Source organism: Phacochoerus africanus, chromosome 15 (genome assembly GCF_016906955.1).
Source record: "Phacochoerus africanus isolate WHEZ1 chromosome 15, ROS_Pafr_v1, whole genome shotgun sequence".
NCBI classification, from domain to species: domain Eukaryota; kingdom Metazoa; phylum Chordata; class Mammalia; order Artiodactyla; family Suidae; genus Phacochoerus; species Phacochoerus africanus.
Genome location: NC_062558.1, coordinates 50,966,219 through 50,984,362, shown reverse-complemented (window position 1 = coordinate 50,984,362; position 18,144 = coordinate 50,966,219). Strand labels below are relative to the sequence as shown.

Sequence of the window (18,144 nt, the reverse complement as noted above, 5' to 3'; positions counted from 1 at the left end):
ATAGGCTGGCAGCTACAGCTCCGATTAGATCCTGAGCCTGGGAACCTCCATATGCCACGGGTGCAGCTCTAAAAAAAAAAAAAGACAAAAACCAAACAAACAAAAAAACAGAATTCAGAAGGTTTCAACTGGAGAGACACTGCATCTGTGCCACCTGTGCTGTCACCCTCACCCCATCAGGGTCAGTACCTCAAATCCAAATACCCCAATATTTCCAAAGCAAATGTACAAAGAGCCACCCTAGGCAGGATAAAAACAAAGGCAGCCTCCTATCAGTTCAGGGCAGGTTTCATGTTTAAAGAATTTGTGCCAAACTTCTGTCTTTAAAAAATCAGTGATGTAGTAGAGCCCAACTTCTCCTCCCTCCTCAAGAACCAGCGGCTGGACAGACTGGACCGCTGGCCACAAACAAACAGCCCTGGGAAGCCTCCGGAGTACACTCAGGAAGTTTTAGTAACACAGTAGAACAAAGCAAAACAAAACAACTTTGAAGAATGAGAGCTTTGGGGGTGTGAGAATTATGAACTAGGACTTGCAAAAAGAAACAGCGAGGATGACAAGGAACTTGTAAAGACAGTTACCATGGGGGTGAGGTGGGAGGGCAGGTAAAGTGGGGATTTCAATTGCTTTCCTACTCAAAATGCGTTACAGCTGCGGCAACAGACTGGTGTTTCACAAGCCCGCCTAAACATGTCTGGATGGCGACATGCCAGGCCGCCTAGGGCTAAAGAGTGCTCTGCAGTGCAAGAAAGGTCCCCAACACGGGGCCAGCCGTCCTTCAAGAACAAGGCCCAGCTGGGCTGGGGTCTACTGCTCTGCGACGCTGTGTACCCCAGCCTCACAGAGGACTTCAGTTCTTCGTAAAGAGCTTCAGCTTTCCGTCTTGGCTGGACACCTGGCTGGATACCCCAGAGAAGAAAAGGAAGGCTGTCAGCCACCCTCTCCCCCACCTCACTATGTCACTCAGCACCCTACAACACCCCACTGGACTTCCCCTGAGGGCCCTCCAAAGCCCTTCTCTTGGCCCTGGCCCACACCAGACATCCTCACCGGTCTTGCTGGGAAAAAAGGCCCTTTCATCATTTCAACCTAAGTCAGTAATGGAAGTGAATAATGACAAATAAACCTGCAAAAGCTTGGGAACCATCTATTACATTTGTGTGTATCAGAAGTGAGTCTGGGTTCTCCCTGGTCCCAGCAGGAGGGGGTGTCAGAGTGTCAGTGACTGTGCCTGAGAGGGGGCACCTCCCAGGAGGGGCCTGCCTGGAGATGGCTGTCAAAGCACTAAGAACCACTTCTGGAGGATGTGGAAAGCCAGAAGGTTTTGACTGTGAGTGAAAGGGGGTTTTTGAGGGAGCGGAATGTGACACTGACAGGTCAGCCCATGAGGAGAGGAGCTCCACCTGAAGGACTTTGCAGGTATGTCCAGGAGGCTGCTGGGAGGACCCCAGTGCTGGGCCTCTGCGCCCTGAGGCCTTCCCACAGGTGATTCCCAACAACCCTGTCCTTCCCACTGCCCTGTTATCTCAAAGCTTGTAAGGGCTGAACCCCTATGAACTAAAGGGACACTGCTGTCCGTGGACACATCTACCCCAAGGCACCACTGACCACTGACTCACAGGCTCCACGAATGCCTTCTGGAGAATAGAAAGGACTTAAACCATAAAGAAATATTCTGAGGGCGTTCCCATCACGGCTAGTATCCATGAGGATGAGGGTTCGAATCCCCAGCTCCCGCTCAGTGGGTTATCCGGTGTTGGTGTGAGCTGTGACGTAGATCACAGATGTGGCTCAGATCCCATGTTACTGTGGCTGTGGTGTAGGCTGGTAGCTGCAGCTCCGATTTGACTCCCAGCCTGGGAACTTCCATATGCTGAAAGTGTGGCTGTAAAAAGAAAAGAAAAGGAGTTCCCGTCGTGGCGCAGTGGTTAACGAATCCGACTAGGAACCATGAGGTTGCGGGTTCGGTCCCTGCCCTTGCTCAGTGGGTTAACGATCCGGCGTTGCTGTGAGATGTGGTGTAGGTTGCAGACGCGGCTCGGATCCCGCGTTGCTGTGGCTCTGGCGTAGGCCGGTGGCTACAGCTCCGATTAGACCCCTAGCCTGGGAACCTCCATATGCCGCGGAAGCAGCCCAAAGAAATAGCAAAAAGACAAAAAAAGAAAAAAGAAAAAAAGGAGAACTACAACCGAGACTTGAAGACAAAATGACTGAATAGGGAGGGAGCTGGAAAGGAAGGTCTCAGGCTTGGAGTCCTGTCTGCCCCTGCCGGTGGTGGGCTCCATCTATCTCACCAAGTGAAGTGCGGGTGGTAGCACTGGTTCTGGCCAACGTTGTCAGTGCCGGGCTGGGGTCAGCAGGAGGCCCTGAGAAACCCCAGGGACCACAGAACCCACAGGGAGGGTCAGAGGCCAAGGCCTGAGGGATGAGAAAGTGTGAGCAGGAGGTGGAGAGCTGGGTACAGGTGTGTATGGGGTCTGTGTGGACAATGTGCATATGGTACTGACCACCTGGCTCAGCCCCCACAGAGGTCCTGAGAGGTGCCTTGGCCTCTTGGGCTCCCTGCCAGCTTTATAAGAACACTGAGCCAACTATGGCATGAAGCATTATAACATCTTAAAAAAAGGTGTGTGTTACAAAAGCAGAGAAAATAAATGCAGCAAAATAGTAACAACTGGTGTCCAGGTATAATACTGTTCCTTTCAATGTTTCCAAAGGTTTGAAAAGATTTTTTTTAATTTTATAATGATTTTTATTTTTTTCCATTAGAGCTGGTTTACAGTGTTCTGTCAATTTTCTACTGTACAGCAAAGTAACCCAGTCACACAAAACATGTATACATTCTTTTTTCTCACATTATCATGTTACATCACAAGTGACTAGATATAGATCCCAGTTCTATACAGAATGAAAATTTTTTCTTTTTTTTTTTTGTCTTTTTGCCTTTTCTAGGGCTGCACCCCTGGCATATGGAGGTTCCCCGGCTAGGGGTCTAATCAGCAATGCAGGATCTAGCCAAGTCTGCAACCTATACCACAGCTCAGAGCAACGCCGGATCCTTAACCCACTGAGCAAGGCCAGGGATCGAACCCGCAACCTCATGGTTCCTAGTCGGATTCATTAACTACTGAGCCACAATGGGAACTCCCAGAATGAAAATATTTTTAATGAAATAATAGGAAGCCAGAGCAAAGTAGAAAGAAAAGCTGTTTCACACTAGCATACTATACATACAGCAGAAAATTCCATTTAGAAAATGCAATAATACAACGAAAGCAAAGAGTACTATCTCTCTTTTTTTGTTTTTTTGCCATTTCTTGGGCTGCTCCCGTGGCATATGGAGATTCCCCAGCTAGGGGTCAATCAGAGCTATAGCCACCAGCCTACACCAGAGCCACAGCAATGCAGGATGAGAGCCGCATCTGCAACCTACACCACAGTTCACGGCAACACCAGATCCTTAACCTACTGAGCAAGGGCCAGGGTTCGAACCCACAACCTCATGGTTCCTAGTTGGATTCGTTAACCACTGCGCCACGAAGGGAACTCCAAGAGTACTATCATTAAAAGAAATAAAAAGCAAGAGAACATGCCCCAAAGATGGGGCAGCTGAAAGATAAACAAACCGGAAACCATCGTCTGCACAGCAAGCAGCAGAAGAAGGCCATTGCAAGCCTGCCAACACGTCCAGCCAGCAGAGCCGGCATCCCCAGCTACCTTAGGTGAGGACTTAAGGGTAAGTGATCGGACTCACCGGAAGTAATCGCAGGACGCAGCCAGCAGGATACGATGGGCCTCGATGTGCCTCCCCTCCACCACCAGGACGACATCGAAGAGGATGCCGCTGTCCCGGAGAGCCAGCAGGCCCCGGAGAAGGGCCTGAGAGTGCTGTGCACTCCGGTAGGTGTTGCTGACACAGTGAGGGTGGGAGGGCTGTGTGGGCAACTTGCAGAGCTGGGCGAACTCCTGTTCCTCCGCCATCCTGACCACCGCTCCAGACCTCAGCACTGTGGCTGTCAGCTGGCAAGACAGAGGGGAGAGGGATGAGCCTGGGAGGCAGCAGCACCAGGTGAGCAGGGCTGGCCACCTGCTTACTAGCACTTTGCCCATGGTCTCAGCCTTTATTTCCCTCTCCCCTCCCCTCGCTGCCCAAACTTGGGATCTTCTTCATGACCTGTGTCCCTCCATCGTCAAGGTTCTCCTTCCCATTTTATCTCCGGCATTGCTGTGAAGAGAAGGATTCTGAAGATAGACCAACCCAGATGGGAACCCCAGCCCCAGCCTCAAGGTTCCACAAGGAACCCGAGACCTGAGGGTAAGGTCCACAGTCACTTTCCTGAAGAAGGGGAAACACAAGCACCCAGCCCCTTTGGGGCATTCTAAAATTCCTGAAGGATGAGCAGAAAGCACCAGCACAGACCAGGTTCTCAAGGGCTTTTACTCCTGCCTGTTGGGAAAGAACACTAGGACCCCACACAGAAAGGGATGCATAAAAACAACAGGCCTGGGGGGTGGTTCAGGGTAAGGTTCCAGGCCCTGACTTCCTTTATGGATATTATGAGAGTCAAGCACTCTAACTTTGACTAGCTGTGGTGGGCCTGAGATGTCTGCGTCATCTTTTAAATTCAAGCTTACCTTCTCATAATTGAGTCAGTATGTTAAGCCAATTTGAACAGGATCCTCAAACTCCATTAGGAAAATATACTACAAACACATTTTGGGCAAACACTCCAAAACAACCAGAAGTGACTGTGGGAGTTCCCACTGCGGCACAACAGGATCCACACGCAGCGTCACCACAGCACCAGGATGCAGGTTCCCTCCCTGGCCCAGCACAGTGGGTTTAGGATCCAGCGTTGCCACAGCTTTGGCTTAGGTCACCGCCATTGCTTGGATCTGATGCCTAGCCTGAAAACTCCATATGCCACAGGTCGGCCAAAAAAGGAAAAAAAAAAGTGACTGTGGACAGCTGGTTGCTCCAGGTCAGGGGGCAGCCAGTCCTGCATCAAGCTGTGGGGTCTCTCCAGACCACTTGCCACACCTGTAAACAACTGCCTTCCCCATCTCACGTTCCTCTGCTTTCCCCTTCCCCAAAGGTGTTTCCTCTTCAATTTCCTACCAGATCCTTAAAAGAAAAAAATGAAAACTAGATTCTACCATAAAACAGAAAGATTTCAATGTAACAAAACTTAAATTTCCCTCTCACTTAATGCCCCTAACAAGATTCTCTCCCAGAGGAAATTATTCTACTTTCCTACAGCCCTTCCAGGTGGCACCTGTGCATCTGCAAGCATATCTATAAAACTAAATTTCCCCCCTCTTATTATCTTTTGCATGTGATAACTCATATCCCTCCCACAGTCTACTGTATGGATAACCCACATTTAACCAATTCTTTTCAAAGAGACACTTGAGTTAGCTCCAATTGTTTGCTACTGCCAACAGTTTTGCACTGAAAGTCATTTAGATTTGCCATACATGTAGCAGTTACCTGAGGACCAGTTCCTAGGTAAAAAACTGCTGGGAAGTTCTATTTGGAATGTATAGTTCACATTTCAATAGATATAGCCAAAATGCCTCCTGCTGATGTATACCAGTTTTTTCCCTCCCACCAGCAAAGTATGAGAACCCAATTTCAACCAGTGTCTAGCACACCCAATAGCATTCTTTAAAAAAAATTGTACTTAGATGAAAAACAGCATTTCACAGTGTAACTTCCCTAATTGTCAAATTTCAAAAAATAAAAAATTAAGTGGATTGCTGCACATACTTTGTGATTTCCTTCCCATTTCTGTTTTTTTTGAAATATAAAACGTTCTTGCAAGCTCACTCTCTGGCACCCTAGACCTATTTATTTTACAAGGGTTCTCTAATCACCAAGTCCTTCCCTGGACTAAGTTTCTTCTTCATCCCATTACATTTCCCTAGTCATCACAAGCAAGGCCCTGCATTCAGAGCTCTTCAGGGTTTTAGAAAGAGCAGGAAAAGGGTTTATGTCCCAAGTAGGTACAAACCGAAGGACATAAAATGAATTTCATGAACTCATGAATGACAGAGTCTGAAGTATTTTCGAAGAATGTTCAACTCAACACCATTTACTGAACAGACACTGTCATTCCTCTTCAGGGCCCCCAAACAGCGTCTGGCCCCCCACGAAGCTCAAACCTTGGCAGCACGAAGCAAGGTCTCCAACAAAGGGAAAGGGGTCCCACCTCCCAGGGGGTGGCCAGGGTCAGGGACAGGCTGGGATGGCTCTGGAGCATCGGAGCGGGGCGGGGAGGCGCCCAGGCGAGAGCGCTGGGCCCGCGGCGGGGCCAGAGACCGGGAGCTCCAGGCCCAGGCGTCGCACTGACAGCCCAGCCTCCGGGTCCGTCCGGGTCCGTCCCGGCGGCGCGCAGGGTCCGAGCCTGGGCCGGCTGAGGGGCTGATGCAGGTGGGCCGGGGTCCAAGGTCGAACCGGGTGGACCGCCGCCCGACCCTCCGCCTGCTGCAGGGCCGCCCACACAGCGCCGACGTCGCCGCGGGAAGCACGCGCGCTGACCTGCCAGAGTGACAGCCCTGGTAGGGAGCAGGACGCCGGCGTTCCCGAAGCTCCGGCCCGCCGCGCCCGGGGGTCCCGCTACGCCGCCTCAGCCACGTCAGGCCGCGGGTTCGCCTCAGGCCTCCTCCCGCCCCCCGGCCCGGTCTGCTCCCGGCACGTGCCCCGCGCAGGTCAAGCCCTTGCCCCGACCCCGCGCGCCCGTCCCACGCTGCGAACCGCCCCCAGGCCCCGCAAGGGAACCCGCGCTGACCGGCGCTGGTCGCTCACCTGGCGAAGCTGCAAGCTGAGGCCGCACTCGCGGGGGCGGGGCGGGGCGCGGGGCGGGGCTTCGGTGCCTTACGTGATCTCGCCGCGCAGGCGCCGGGCGGATGCGGGGAGGACGCGGGGCGGGGGCGGGGGCGGGGGCGGGGCCGGGGCGGAGGCGGGATCCCCCTGAAGCCGAGTCTCCGCCTGGTTCCCGACCCCGGCGCCGCGCGGCGCCTGCGCGGGCAGCAGAGAGAAGAGTGAGGACGTGAAGGAAGGGGTTCTGGCGAGGATCACGCCCCTTAAACCTTTCCTCCTTCCTCACCTCGGTCCCTCCCTCGAGGTCCTCTGAGTTGCCCGCCCCCTGCTGGATGCCAGCAATGACATAAACACGGCCAGGGTGAACAGGTGTTTTCTTGTTTACCGACATTCTGGAGTAAATCCGTTCCCCAGCCTACAGCAGGGGCTCGGCAGTCTGAGAAGAGCTTGCGTTCATTTTTCTCCTCCTCACCCGCAGGAGACCCCATTCTACAAGGCTCATGTGTGATGGCCGCGTCCGGAGGATGGGGTGCTGTGACGGAGGATGTGGCTGGGGATGGCTGGAGGTTAAAAAGAACGGTGGGCGAACGTGGGAGAGAGAGAAAGTAAGTGAAAAGAAGCACTGAGCGCAGACAGCTGCCTGAGGCTTTAGACAGGATTGGGAGACTGGAACAGCCTCCAAGAGCAAAGGTTCCCAGTGGGAGAGGCCTTCCAGGAGCGCTTTCTGGAGGTGGTGATCCCCGAGCTGTGTAACAGATGAGGACTTTGGAGGAGCAGGAAAAGCATTCCAGGATGGGGGTAGTGTCAGCAAGAACATGGAGGGCAGATCTAACCAAAAAAAAAACCCCAAAAACAAAAAACTCAATTGTGTTCACAGCCACTGCTGAGCCGCCATCGTTCACTAGCGCCACCTCTAGCTCGCTGAGCTCCAGCCGAAGGAGAAGGGGGGTAAGTAAGGAGGTCTCTATACCACAGCTTATACAAAGCAGACCTTTGCAAATCCACCGATGGTAAAGCACTGAAGAAGCAACTGGCTACAAAAGCCGCCCGCAAGAGTGTGCCCTCTACTGGAGGGGTGAAGAAACTTCATCATTACAGGCCTGGTACCCGTGGAATTCTGTGAAATTAGACGTTATCAGAAATCCACTGAAGGTTTAAGGATCTGCTGTTGCTGTGAGCTGTGGTGTAGGTCACATGGCTTGGATCTGGTGTTGTTGTGGCTGTGGTGTAGGTGGGCAGTTGTAGCTCCATTTGGACCCCTAGCCTGGGAACCTCCATATGCCACAGGTGCAGCCCTAAAAAAATAAAAGCAAAAAAAAAAAAAGTTCACTGAACTTCTTATTCATAAGCTTCCCTTCCAGTGTCTGGTGTGGGAAATTGCTCAGGACTTCAGAATAGATCTGTGCTTCCAGAGTGCACCTATTGCTGCTTTGCTGGAGGCAAGTGAGACCTATCTGGTTGGCCTTTTTGAAGACACCAACCTATGCACTATCCATGCCAAACGTGTAACAATTATGTCAAAAGACATCCAGTTAGCACACCGCATACATGGAGAACATGCTTAAGTATCCACTAGAATGGGAAACATTTCATTCTTTTTTTTTTGTCTTTCCACCTTTTCTAGGGCCACTCCTGCGGCATATGGAGGTTCCCAGGCTAGGGGTCTAATCCGAGCTGTAGCCGCCAGCCTACACCAGAGCCACAGCAACAAGGGATCCCAGCCACATCTGCAACCTACACCACAGCTCATGGCAACACCGAATCCTTAACCCACTGAGCAAGGCCAAGGATCGAACCCGCAGCCTCATGGTTCCTAGTCAGATTCGTTAACCACTGTGCCATGAGGGGAACTCCGAAACATTTCATTCTTTAACAAAAAAAATTCTCTTCTTCCTGTTATTGGTAGTTCTGAACATTAGATTTTTTTTTTTCCATGAGGTCAAAATGTACCTAAGTATATGATTGCAAGTGGAAAAACAGGGGGCAGAAATCAGGTGTTGGCAGTTTTTCCATCTTCATTTGTGTGTGATTTTTTAATATAAATGTGGGGCCATAAAGCATTAATGCAAGTCAAAATGTTTCAGTGAACAAGTTTCAGAAGTTCAACTTTATAACGATTGTAAATAAACTTATTAAGTTTTTCCGGACAATGCCAGCATTTGGATTTTTTTTTCAAAACAAGTAAATTTCAGAGTTCCCATCATGGCTCAGTGGAAACGAATCTGACTAGCAGCATCCATGAGGACGCAGGTTCGACCCCTGGCCTCGCTCAGCGTTTCCATGAGCTGTGGTGTAGGTCACACACACAGCTCAGATCCTACCTTGCTGTGGCTCTGGCATAGGCCAGTGGCTACCGCTCGGATTAGACCCCTGGCCTGGGAACCAACATATGCCATGGGTGTGGCCATAGAAAAGACAAAAGACCAAAAATAACAAACAAACAAACAAACAAAGAAAACAAAGGACAAACACATAACTTCATGCCTGAAAGAATCATCAATATCAGTGAAAATTAGGAGTTCCTGCTGTGACAGTAGGTTAGGAGTACAACTGCAGCAGCTCAGGTGGCTGCAGAGGTGCAGATTCAATCCCCAGCCCAGCCCAATGGGTTGGATGATCCAGCATTGCTGCAGCTGCAGCATAGATTGCAGCTCAGATTCAACCCCTCGCCCAGGAACTTTCATGTGCTGTGGATGTGGTCATGAAGGAAAAAAGGAAAAAAAAAGTGAGTGAAAGTTTAAAAATGCAAATGATCACATGTATCAGTGAATGTACTTGTGACGTAACTGACAAAAAATAATTATCCAGAATATACAAAGAACTTTAAAAAATCAATAACTAGAAAGTCAACCAAGCAGACAAATGGTAGATCTTTACTGGAAACTCACAGAAGAGGAAGTTCCAGTGTGTGTAAACATAGGAAATAGAGTTCAATTGCATTAATAACCAGGAAATACAAATGTCCCACCACATTTTCACACACTGTTAAAGAAAATATTATTCTGACACTTGTTAAAACAGTAAGAAAGACTATTCAGGAAAACTATTACAGTAGGGGGGCACTCAGGCTTAACTCTGCAGTGAAGACAGCTGAGGATTTAAAGCTAAGAGCCGACTGAAGGGGCCATTGGATGTAAAATTACTAAAATGAGACTACAAGGCTGGGGGGGGGGGTTCTTGCTCAACTAGCCTAGTGGGATTATCCAAGGTAGAGGGTGAGGAACCTGATCCGCTATCAAGAGTGGGGGAATTCTCCCTGATCTGATTTGGCAGAATTCTTTGCCTAGACTGGACTAGGCAGTCAGAAACAGAACAGGTGCCATAGTAGAGGCCTAGCTGAGAAGAAGGCTCAGAGGAGCCAACCGAATTTGGTTAAAGAAAGTCTTCGTCACCATCAACATGGCAAAATGTAAAATAAGCTGAGATCAAGCATCAGTTGGTGAGGGGAGTATATGTACATCGCTGATGGGACTATAAGCTGCAACAGTCAATTTGGAGCTTGTAGTGGTTTAAACACATGCCTGCAAAATTTTTGACTCCTCCCTTCAAAGGGTAAAGTCCAGGAGTTCCCTGGTTAAGGATCCAGCATTGTCACTGCCATGGTTCTGGTTACCACTGAGGGTAAAAGTTCAGTCCCTGGCCTGGGAACTCCCGCATGCTGTGGGCATGGCCAAAAAGGAAAAAAGAAAAAACAAGAAACGTAAAGCCCAATCTTCTTCCCCTTGAAATTGGGCTGAACTAGTGACTGGCTTCTAAGGAACAGAAAGAGACAAATAAAAGGATGTGATCATAAAAGGCATTGTAGGAGTTCTCCTGTGGCGCAGTGGGATAAGGATCCAGAATTGCTGCAGATGTGGCATAGGTCGTAGCTGCAGCTTGGATCTGATCCCTGGGCCAGGAACTTACATAAGCCGTTGGGGGTGGCTGAAAAAGAAAAAAAAAAAAAAGATTTGATCTCTGGGCTTTGAACTTCCATTATAGCATGCATGCCACCCAAAATAAAAAATAAAATAAAATCAAGTCACTGCAGCTTCTGCCTCCCTCTGTCTGCAGGAAGTGAGCTAACATGTCTCAAGCAGCCATAAAGGGCCTGCATGGAACTGAGACCTCAGTTAAAATCAACCAACTTGGAGTTCCCGTTGTGACACAATGGAAACAAATCCGACTAGTATCCATGAGGATTCAGGCTCGATCCCTGGCTTGCTCAGTAGGTTGGGGATCCAGCGTTGCCATGAGCTGTGGTGTAAGTTGCAGATGTGGCTCGGATCCAGCAATGCTGTGGCTGTGGCATAGGCCAACAGCTGTAGCTCCAGTTGGACCTTCCATATGGTATGGGTGCGGACCTAAAAAGGAAAAAAAAAAAAAAAACTTGCCATCCAGGAGCCAGGTGCCTTGAAAGCAGATCCTCTAGCCCCAGCCAGGCCTTGGAGTTAGACAGGAGGGAAGGGGGCAGGGCACAGGATAAAGCCTGGTCAGGGAGCTCCCACTGTGGTGAAATATGGTGAAATGGTATCAGCAGCATCTTGGGAATGCCGGGACGCAGGTTTGATCTCCAGCAGGGCACAGTGGATTAAGGGTCCCATGTTGCCTCAGCTGCAGCTCAGATCTGATCCGGGGTGGGGGTGGGGGGGCTCCATATGACATGGGGCATCCAAAAAAAAAAGAAAGAAAGAAAGAAAAAACTGGCCAGAAATGGAGTTCCTATTGCAGCTCAGTTGATTAAGTATCCAGTGTTGCTCCGGCTGTGACATAGGCTGCAGCCACAGCTCTGATTCGAACCCTGGCCTAGGAACTTCCATAGGCCCCAGGTGTGGGTGGTTAAAAAAACCCAACTTGGAGTTCCCATCGTGGTGCATCGGAAACGAATCAAACTAGGAAACATGTGGTTGCAGTTTGATCCCTGGCTTCGCTCAGTGGGTTAAGGGTCTGGCGTTGCAGTGAGCTGTGGTGTAGCCTGCACATGTAGCTCACATCTGGCTTTGCTGTGGCTGTAGTCTAGGCCAGCAGCTGCAGCTCCAACTCAACTCCTAGCCTGGGAACCTCCATATGCCACGGGTGTGGCCCTAAAAAGACAAAAAACAAAAAACAAAAACAAAAAAACAAACCTAAGAAATAAAAAAAACTGGTCAGAGACACTTAGGTCCAAGATTGCAGAAGATCTGCCTTCTAGCAGCCCTTGAGCATCACGCTACCCCACTATAATAGACTAGCTGCTAAATGACACACCCACAAGTGCCAAGACAGTTCCAGGCCAACCATAAAAGGCCAAAAAGAGGGCAGTGGCCCAATTCCAGGAAACCCACACCCCTTGCCCCAAAATAGTTGGAATAATCTTCCCACTCATTAGCCTGTGAAATTACCCAGCCCGGAAAAACTAACCACCCCATATTTCGGGGCTGCTCTCAACTTCTGAGACAGACCACCTTCTGTCTATGGAATGTGAATCTCTCTAAATAAACTTGCTCTCACCTTACTGTGGCTCGTTCTTGAATTCTTTCTTGCAGGAAACCAAGGACCCTCACTTGGCAGCTCATCCCAGGAACTCACCTGATTCCTGGGCTGTGACCATCCTCTCTCACCCCACTTTCCTGCAACATCTTTACAAAGGAGGAGACAGAACATGGTCTTCTCCCCCTTCGCACTTTTCCTCCGATTATAGAAACGTAGCCCACTTAGTTCTCCAGGGCAGAGCTCTCTTTGCTGGCCAACTGCATTCATTACAAGTGTCCTCTACAAGTAAATTCTCTTCCTACCTCCCACTTTGTCCCTCACTGAATTCTCTCTGCACTGAGGCCTGAGCTTCGGGAATTCCCATTGTGGCTCAGCAGGTTAAGATCCCAACCAGTATCCACGAGAATGCAAGTTCCATCCCTGCCCTCGCTCAATGGGTTAAGGATCTTGCGTTGCTGCAAGCTGTGGTGTAGGTTGCAGATGCAGCTCCGATCTAGCATAGCTGTGACTGTGGTGTAGGCTGGGAGCTGCAGCTCTAATTTGACCCCTAGCCTGGGAACTTCCATATGCTGCGGGTTTGGCTCCAAAAAAAGACCAAAACAAAAAACCCTGAACTTCATTAAGTTCTTTATTAAGTCAGGTGCTTTCAAGAGAACTGTAGTCTAACATCTGCCTGGAACCTCAAGAGAGACTGAGTGAGAATTTGGCCCAGCCTCTCCTGAATTTCTGACCCACAGAAAGGTTGGAAGATAATGAATGCCTGTTATTGTTGTTTTAAGCCGCTTGGCAGTAGAGTAATTTGTTATGCAGCAGCATTAGATAACTGATAGCTAGAACAGCTGGTAGTAGCTGTTAATGTTTAAATAAATGCACAGTGGCTTTCTGCAAGCCCACATGTCCATTTCTGGGTGAGGAGGCAGGACCAAAGTGAATATCCATAAACAAAGCAAGGTACATCTGTACTGCAGGATGACTTGCAGCAGCCTTGCTAGGGGGTGCGATGTAGCAGTAACTCTTTTTAAGTGACAAGGACAAGCTGTGGAAAGATATATATCATACATACCATCTACATAAAGAACAGCTGGAGCTCTGAGAACTGAGCCAACCATGGCCTTCGGCTCTCCATCAGGAAGGCTTATTAAGCTGTGGGAAAAGACTTTATTCTGGGGCGATCAAGTTCTAGATAACTGTATTGTTTCTTTCCGGAATTTTCAGAGAATCCATTTATCTGGACAACAGGCTACTCAACTAGCTGCCATCAGAGGGAACAGCAAAGAAAGGTCAGATGGGGAGTTCTCTTGTGGTTCAGTGGTTAAGGATCCAGTGTTGTCACTGCAGCAGCTCGGGTCATGGCTGTGACGTGGGTTCAATCCCTGGCCTGGGAACTTCCACATGCCATGGGTGCAGAAAAAAAAAAAAAAAAAAAAAAGGAAAAGAAAGCTCAGCTGGGTGCTCTCAAAGCCAGTTGTCTTTTCAGAGCTGCTTCCACCTCTTAGCTGGTAGGTCCAATACTCCAGAATTGTTCTGTCAGGAGCTCTGCTCAATCCTATTCAGCCTCCAACATTGAAAGTCCCACACTAAAAACCTTATAAACATCCTGCCTTTGACCTCCTTCTCCTGCACAATTCCGCCCTCACATGTGCAAAATCAACAGTAGTTTCTTAATATCACCAAATAGTTGAGTAATCGCATTTCCCAATTATCCTCTATATATCTTTCTTCATTGCTTTATTGGAATCAAGATCCAATCATGCCTCTAAAGTCTCTTAATCTTTGGGTTCCCTTTCACCTGTATTTTTCTTTTTTTTTTCTTTTATTTTGTTTGTTTGTTTTTTTGGTTTTTTGTCTTTTTGCCTTTTCTAGGGCCGCTTCCTGCGGCATGTGGAGGTTCCCAGGCTAGGGGTCTAATCAGAGCTGTAGCCACCGGCCTACGCCAGAGCCACAGCAACGGGGGATCCAAGCCGTGTCTGTGACCTACACCGCAGCTAATGGCAATGCCGGATCCTTAACCTACTGAGCAAGGCCAGGGATCAAACCCGAAACCTCATGGTTCCTAGTCAGATTCGTTAACCACTGCGCCACGAAGGGAACTCCCACACCTGTATTTTTCTTATTCTTCTTTTTTTGATACATCTATGTTCTATTTATTTTTAACTCTTTATTTTACTTTTTCTTTATTTTTTTTGCTTTTTTTTAGGGCCGCACCCACGGCATATGGAGGTTCCCAGGCTAGGAGTCCAGTCAGTGCTACAGCTGCTGCCCTACACTACAGCCACAGCCCCAGCCACGCAGGATCCGAGCTGCCCCTGTGACCTACACCACAGCTCATGGCAACGCTGGATCCTTAACCCACTAAGCAAGGCCAGGGATCAAACCTGAAACCTCATGGTTCCTAGTCAGATTTATTTCTGTCGCGCCACAATGGGAACTCCTTTAACTCTTTATTAAAAAAAAAATTTATTATAGGAATTCCTGTCGTGGCTTAGTGGAAACAAATCTGACTAGTATTCATGAGGACACAGGTTCGATCCCTGGCCTCGCTCAGTGGGTTAAGGATCCAGCAGTGCCGTGAACTGTGGTGTAGATCACAGACACGGCTCAGATCCTGCATTGCTTCGGCTGTGGCGTAAGCTGGCACCTGCAGCTCTGATTCGACCCTTAGCCTGGGAACCTCCGTATGCCGTGGGTTAGGCCCTAAAAAGGCAAAAGAAAAAAAATTATTATAGTTGATTTACAATGTTCTGTCAATTTCTACTGTACAGCAAAGTGACCCAACTACTATATATATATATTCTTATTTTTTTGTCTTTTTAGGGCTGAACCCGCTGTAAATAGAGGTTTCCAGGCCAGGGGTCAAATTAGAGCAGTAGCTGGTGGCCTATGCCACACCACAGCAAAGCTAGATATGAGCTGTGTCTGTGACCTACACCACAGCTCATGGCAATCCTGGATCCTTAACCCACTGAGGGAGGCCAGGGATTGAACCTGTGTCCTCATGGATACTAGTCAGATTTGTTTCTGCTGAGCCACAACCAGAACTCCCATACATCCTTTTTCTCACATTATCCTCCATCATGTTCCATCACAAGTGGCTAGATATAGTTCCCTGAGCTATACTGTAGGATCTCATTGCTCATCCATCCACTCCAAATGCAACAGTTTGCATCACTAACTCCAAACTGCCACTCCCTCCCCCTCCCACTTGGCAAACACAAGTTTGTTCTTCATGTCCATGAGTTTGTTTCTTTTCTGTAGATAGGTTCATTTGTGCCATATTTTAGATTCCATATATGTGATGTCATTTGGTATTTGTCTTTCTCTTTCTGACTTACTTCACTTAGTGTGAGAGTCTCTACTTCCGCCCATGTTGCTGTAAATGGCATTACTTTGTTCTTTTTTATTATTATTATTATTGTCTTTTCTAGGGCTGCACCCTAAGCATATGGAGATTCCAAGGCTAGAGGTTCAGTTGGAGCTACAGCTGCTGCCACAGTCGCGGCAACATCAGATCTGAGCGGTGTCTGTGACCCACACCACAGCTCATGGCAATGCTGGATCCTTAACCCACTGAGCAAGGCCAGGGATCAAACCTCATGGTTCCTAGTCGGATTTGTTTCCACTGCATCGTGACGGGAATTCCACATCTTCTTAATTCATTCATCTGTTGATGGACATTTAGGTTGTTTCCATGTCTTGGCTATTGTGAATAGTGCTGCAATGAACATACGGGTGCATGTATCTTTTCCAGTGAATGTTTTGTCTGGATACATGTCCAGGAGTGGGATTGCTGTACCATATGGTAGTTCTGTATTTAGTTTTCTGAGGTACCTCCGTACTGTTTTCCATAGTGGTTGTATCAATTTACATTCCCACCAAGAGTGTAGGAGTGTTCCTTTTTTTTCCACACCTATCGGGCATTTGTTATTTGTAGATTTATTAATGATGGCCATTCTGACCAGTGTGATGTGGTCCCTCATTGTAGTTTTGATTTGCGTTTCTCTAATAATAAGGGATGTTGAGCATTTTTTAATGTGCCTGTTGGCCATCTGTATGTCTTTTTTGGAGACATGTCTGCTCAGGTCTTCTGCCCATTTTTAATTGGGTTGTTTGTTGTTGTTGTTGTTGTTTTGCTGTTGAGTTGTATGAGTTGTTTGTATACTTTGGAGATTAAGCCCTTGTTGGTTGCATTATTTAAAACTATTTACTATTTTCTCCCATTCTGTAGGTCGTCTCTTCCTTTTTTTTTTTTTTTTTTTTTTTGTTGTTTCCTTTGCTGTGCAAAAGCTTGTAAGTTTGATTAGATCCCTTTGGTTTATTTTTGTTTCTGTTACTTTGGGAGACTGACCTAAGGAAACATTTGTACGGTTGATGTCAGAGAATGGTTTTCCTACGTTCTCTTCTAGGAATTTTGATGTGTCATGTTTAAATCTTTACCATTTTGAGTTTATTTTTGTGCATGGTGTGAGGGTGTGTTCCAGTTTCGTTGATTTATATGCAGCTGCCTGGTTTTCCCCGAACCATTTCCTGAAGATACTATCTTTCTCCCATTTTATATTCTTGCCTCCTTTGCTGAAGCTTAATTGCTTTTTTTTTTTTTTTTTTCTTTTCAGGGCCACACCTGCAGCATATGGCTAGCAGTCAAATCGGAGCTACAGATGCCAGCCTACACTACAGCTACAGCAACTTGGGATCCAAGCCGTGTCTGCAACCTGCACTATAGCTCAGGGCAACTCTGGATCCCCAACCCACTGAGCCTGGCCAGGAATTGAAACTGTATCCTCCTGGATACTACTCGGATTCATTTTGCTGCACCACAATGGGAACTCCTAAAGATTAATTGGGCATAGGTGTCTGGGTTATATTTTTCCTCTTGTTGAAGAAACAGGATCATTTGTCCTGTCTCCTCACCCCGGTTGGATTTTGCAGTTTAAAGTGTGACAACTGCTAGTGAGTACACAAGTGCTACTTTCTTGGGGAGAAAGGTAAAAACCTGTGAAAATTATGTGGTATGCACTCAGAATTTTGTGCTTCCTGGCTGACAGACTATTTCCTTGCCCTTGAGCTAGTTGACAGCTCCAAAACATGAGAAGTAATAACAAAATGCAAAATAATTCTTGTTCACAAACATTCAAATTCTGCCAGGCGGAGATTCAACTGGTTGCCCTCTCCCACTGCAGAGAGAGGCTGGTCTTGTCTTCATTTGCATATTCATTTCAATATACCTGAACATTAAAAAGATGCTAAGATGTTACCAGCTTTCTCAGCAGAGTTAATGAAAGCTATGATTTTTACCATTTTTGAAATTTATTCTTTAATATATATAATGTGTGAAATTATATAAAACGAGCTCCTGGAACCCAGCACCCATTTCTAGGGCCTGGGCTGAGGAAATCTCTTTTTTTGTTTTGGTCATGCCCTCAGCATGGGGAAGTTCCCAGGCTAGAGATCAAACCCATGCCATGGCAGTGACCCCAAGCCACAGCAGGGACAACGCTGGACCCTTAACTCGCTAGGCCACCAGGAAACTCATGGTTAACTATTTTATATTATGTACTTTATTTAATTTTATGTTTTTAATTTTTATATTGGAGTATAGTTGAGTTACAATGTTGTATTAGTTTCTGGTGTATATATAACAAAGTGATTCACTTATACATAAACATATATCCACTCTTTTTCAGATTCTTTTGCTACATAAGTTATTACAGAATATTGAATAAAGTTCTCTGTGCTGCATAGAAGGTCTTTGTTGATCATCTGCTTTATATACAGTAGTGTGTATGTTAATCCCAAATTTCTAATCTATCCCTTCCCCCCACCTTTCCCCTTTGCTAACCGTGTTTTCTTTCTGCTTTTTAGGGCCACACCTG

At 47.7% G+C, this 18,144-nt stretch overlaps 1 protein-coding gene and 1 long non-coding RNA gene across 5 annotated transcripts in view; one reads left to right on the top strand and one right to left on the bottom strand.

Annotated features, from left to right (window-relative positions):
• The window catches only part of KLHL22 (kelch like family member 22), a 36,248-nt gene extending 29,389 nt beyond the window's left edge, over positions 1–6,859 (bottom strand). The window contains exons 1-2 of one of the 3 annotated variants that reach the window (XM_047760741.1): positions 6,809–6,859; positions 3,755–4,020 (exon numbers count right to left, since the gene is read on the bottom strand). In XM_047760741.1, coding sequence (XP_047616697.1) covers positions 3,755–3,981 — 227 coding nt within the window. In that variant the 5' untranslated portion in view covers positions 3,982–4,020; positions 6,809–6,859. Of the gene's footprint in view, positions 1–3,754; positions 4,021–6,212; positions 6,487–6,808 lie in introns of those variants that run through there. The other 2 variants (XM_047760739.1, XM_047760740.1) reach the window with 2 other exon arrangements.
• A 150-nt stretch (positions 6,860–7,009) lies between these two features.
• Positions 7,010–16,924, top strand: LOC125115985 (uncharacterized). Of its 2 annotated transcripts, none has more exons than XR_007132219.1 (3): positions 7,010–7,428; positions 7,701–7,771; positions 16,885–16,924. It is a non-coding gene; the product is annotated as an uncharacterized LOC125115985 (long non-coding RNA). The 2 variants fall into 2 exon arrangements; XR_007132220.1 differs by lacking the exon at positions 16,885–16,924 and adding an exon at positions 10,877–10,994.
• The last annotated feature ends 1,220 nt before the right edge of the window (positions 16,925–18,144 follow it).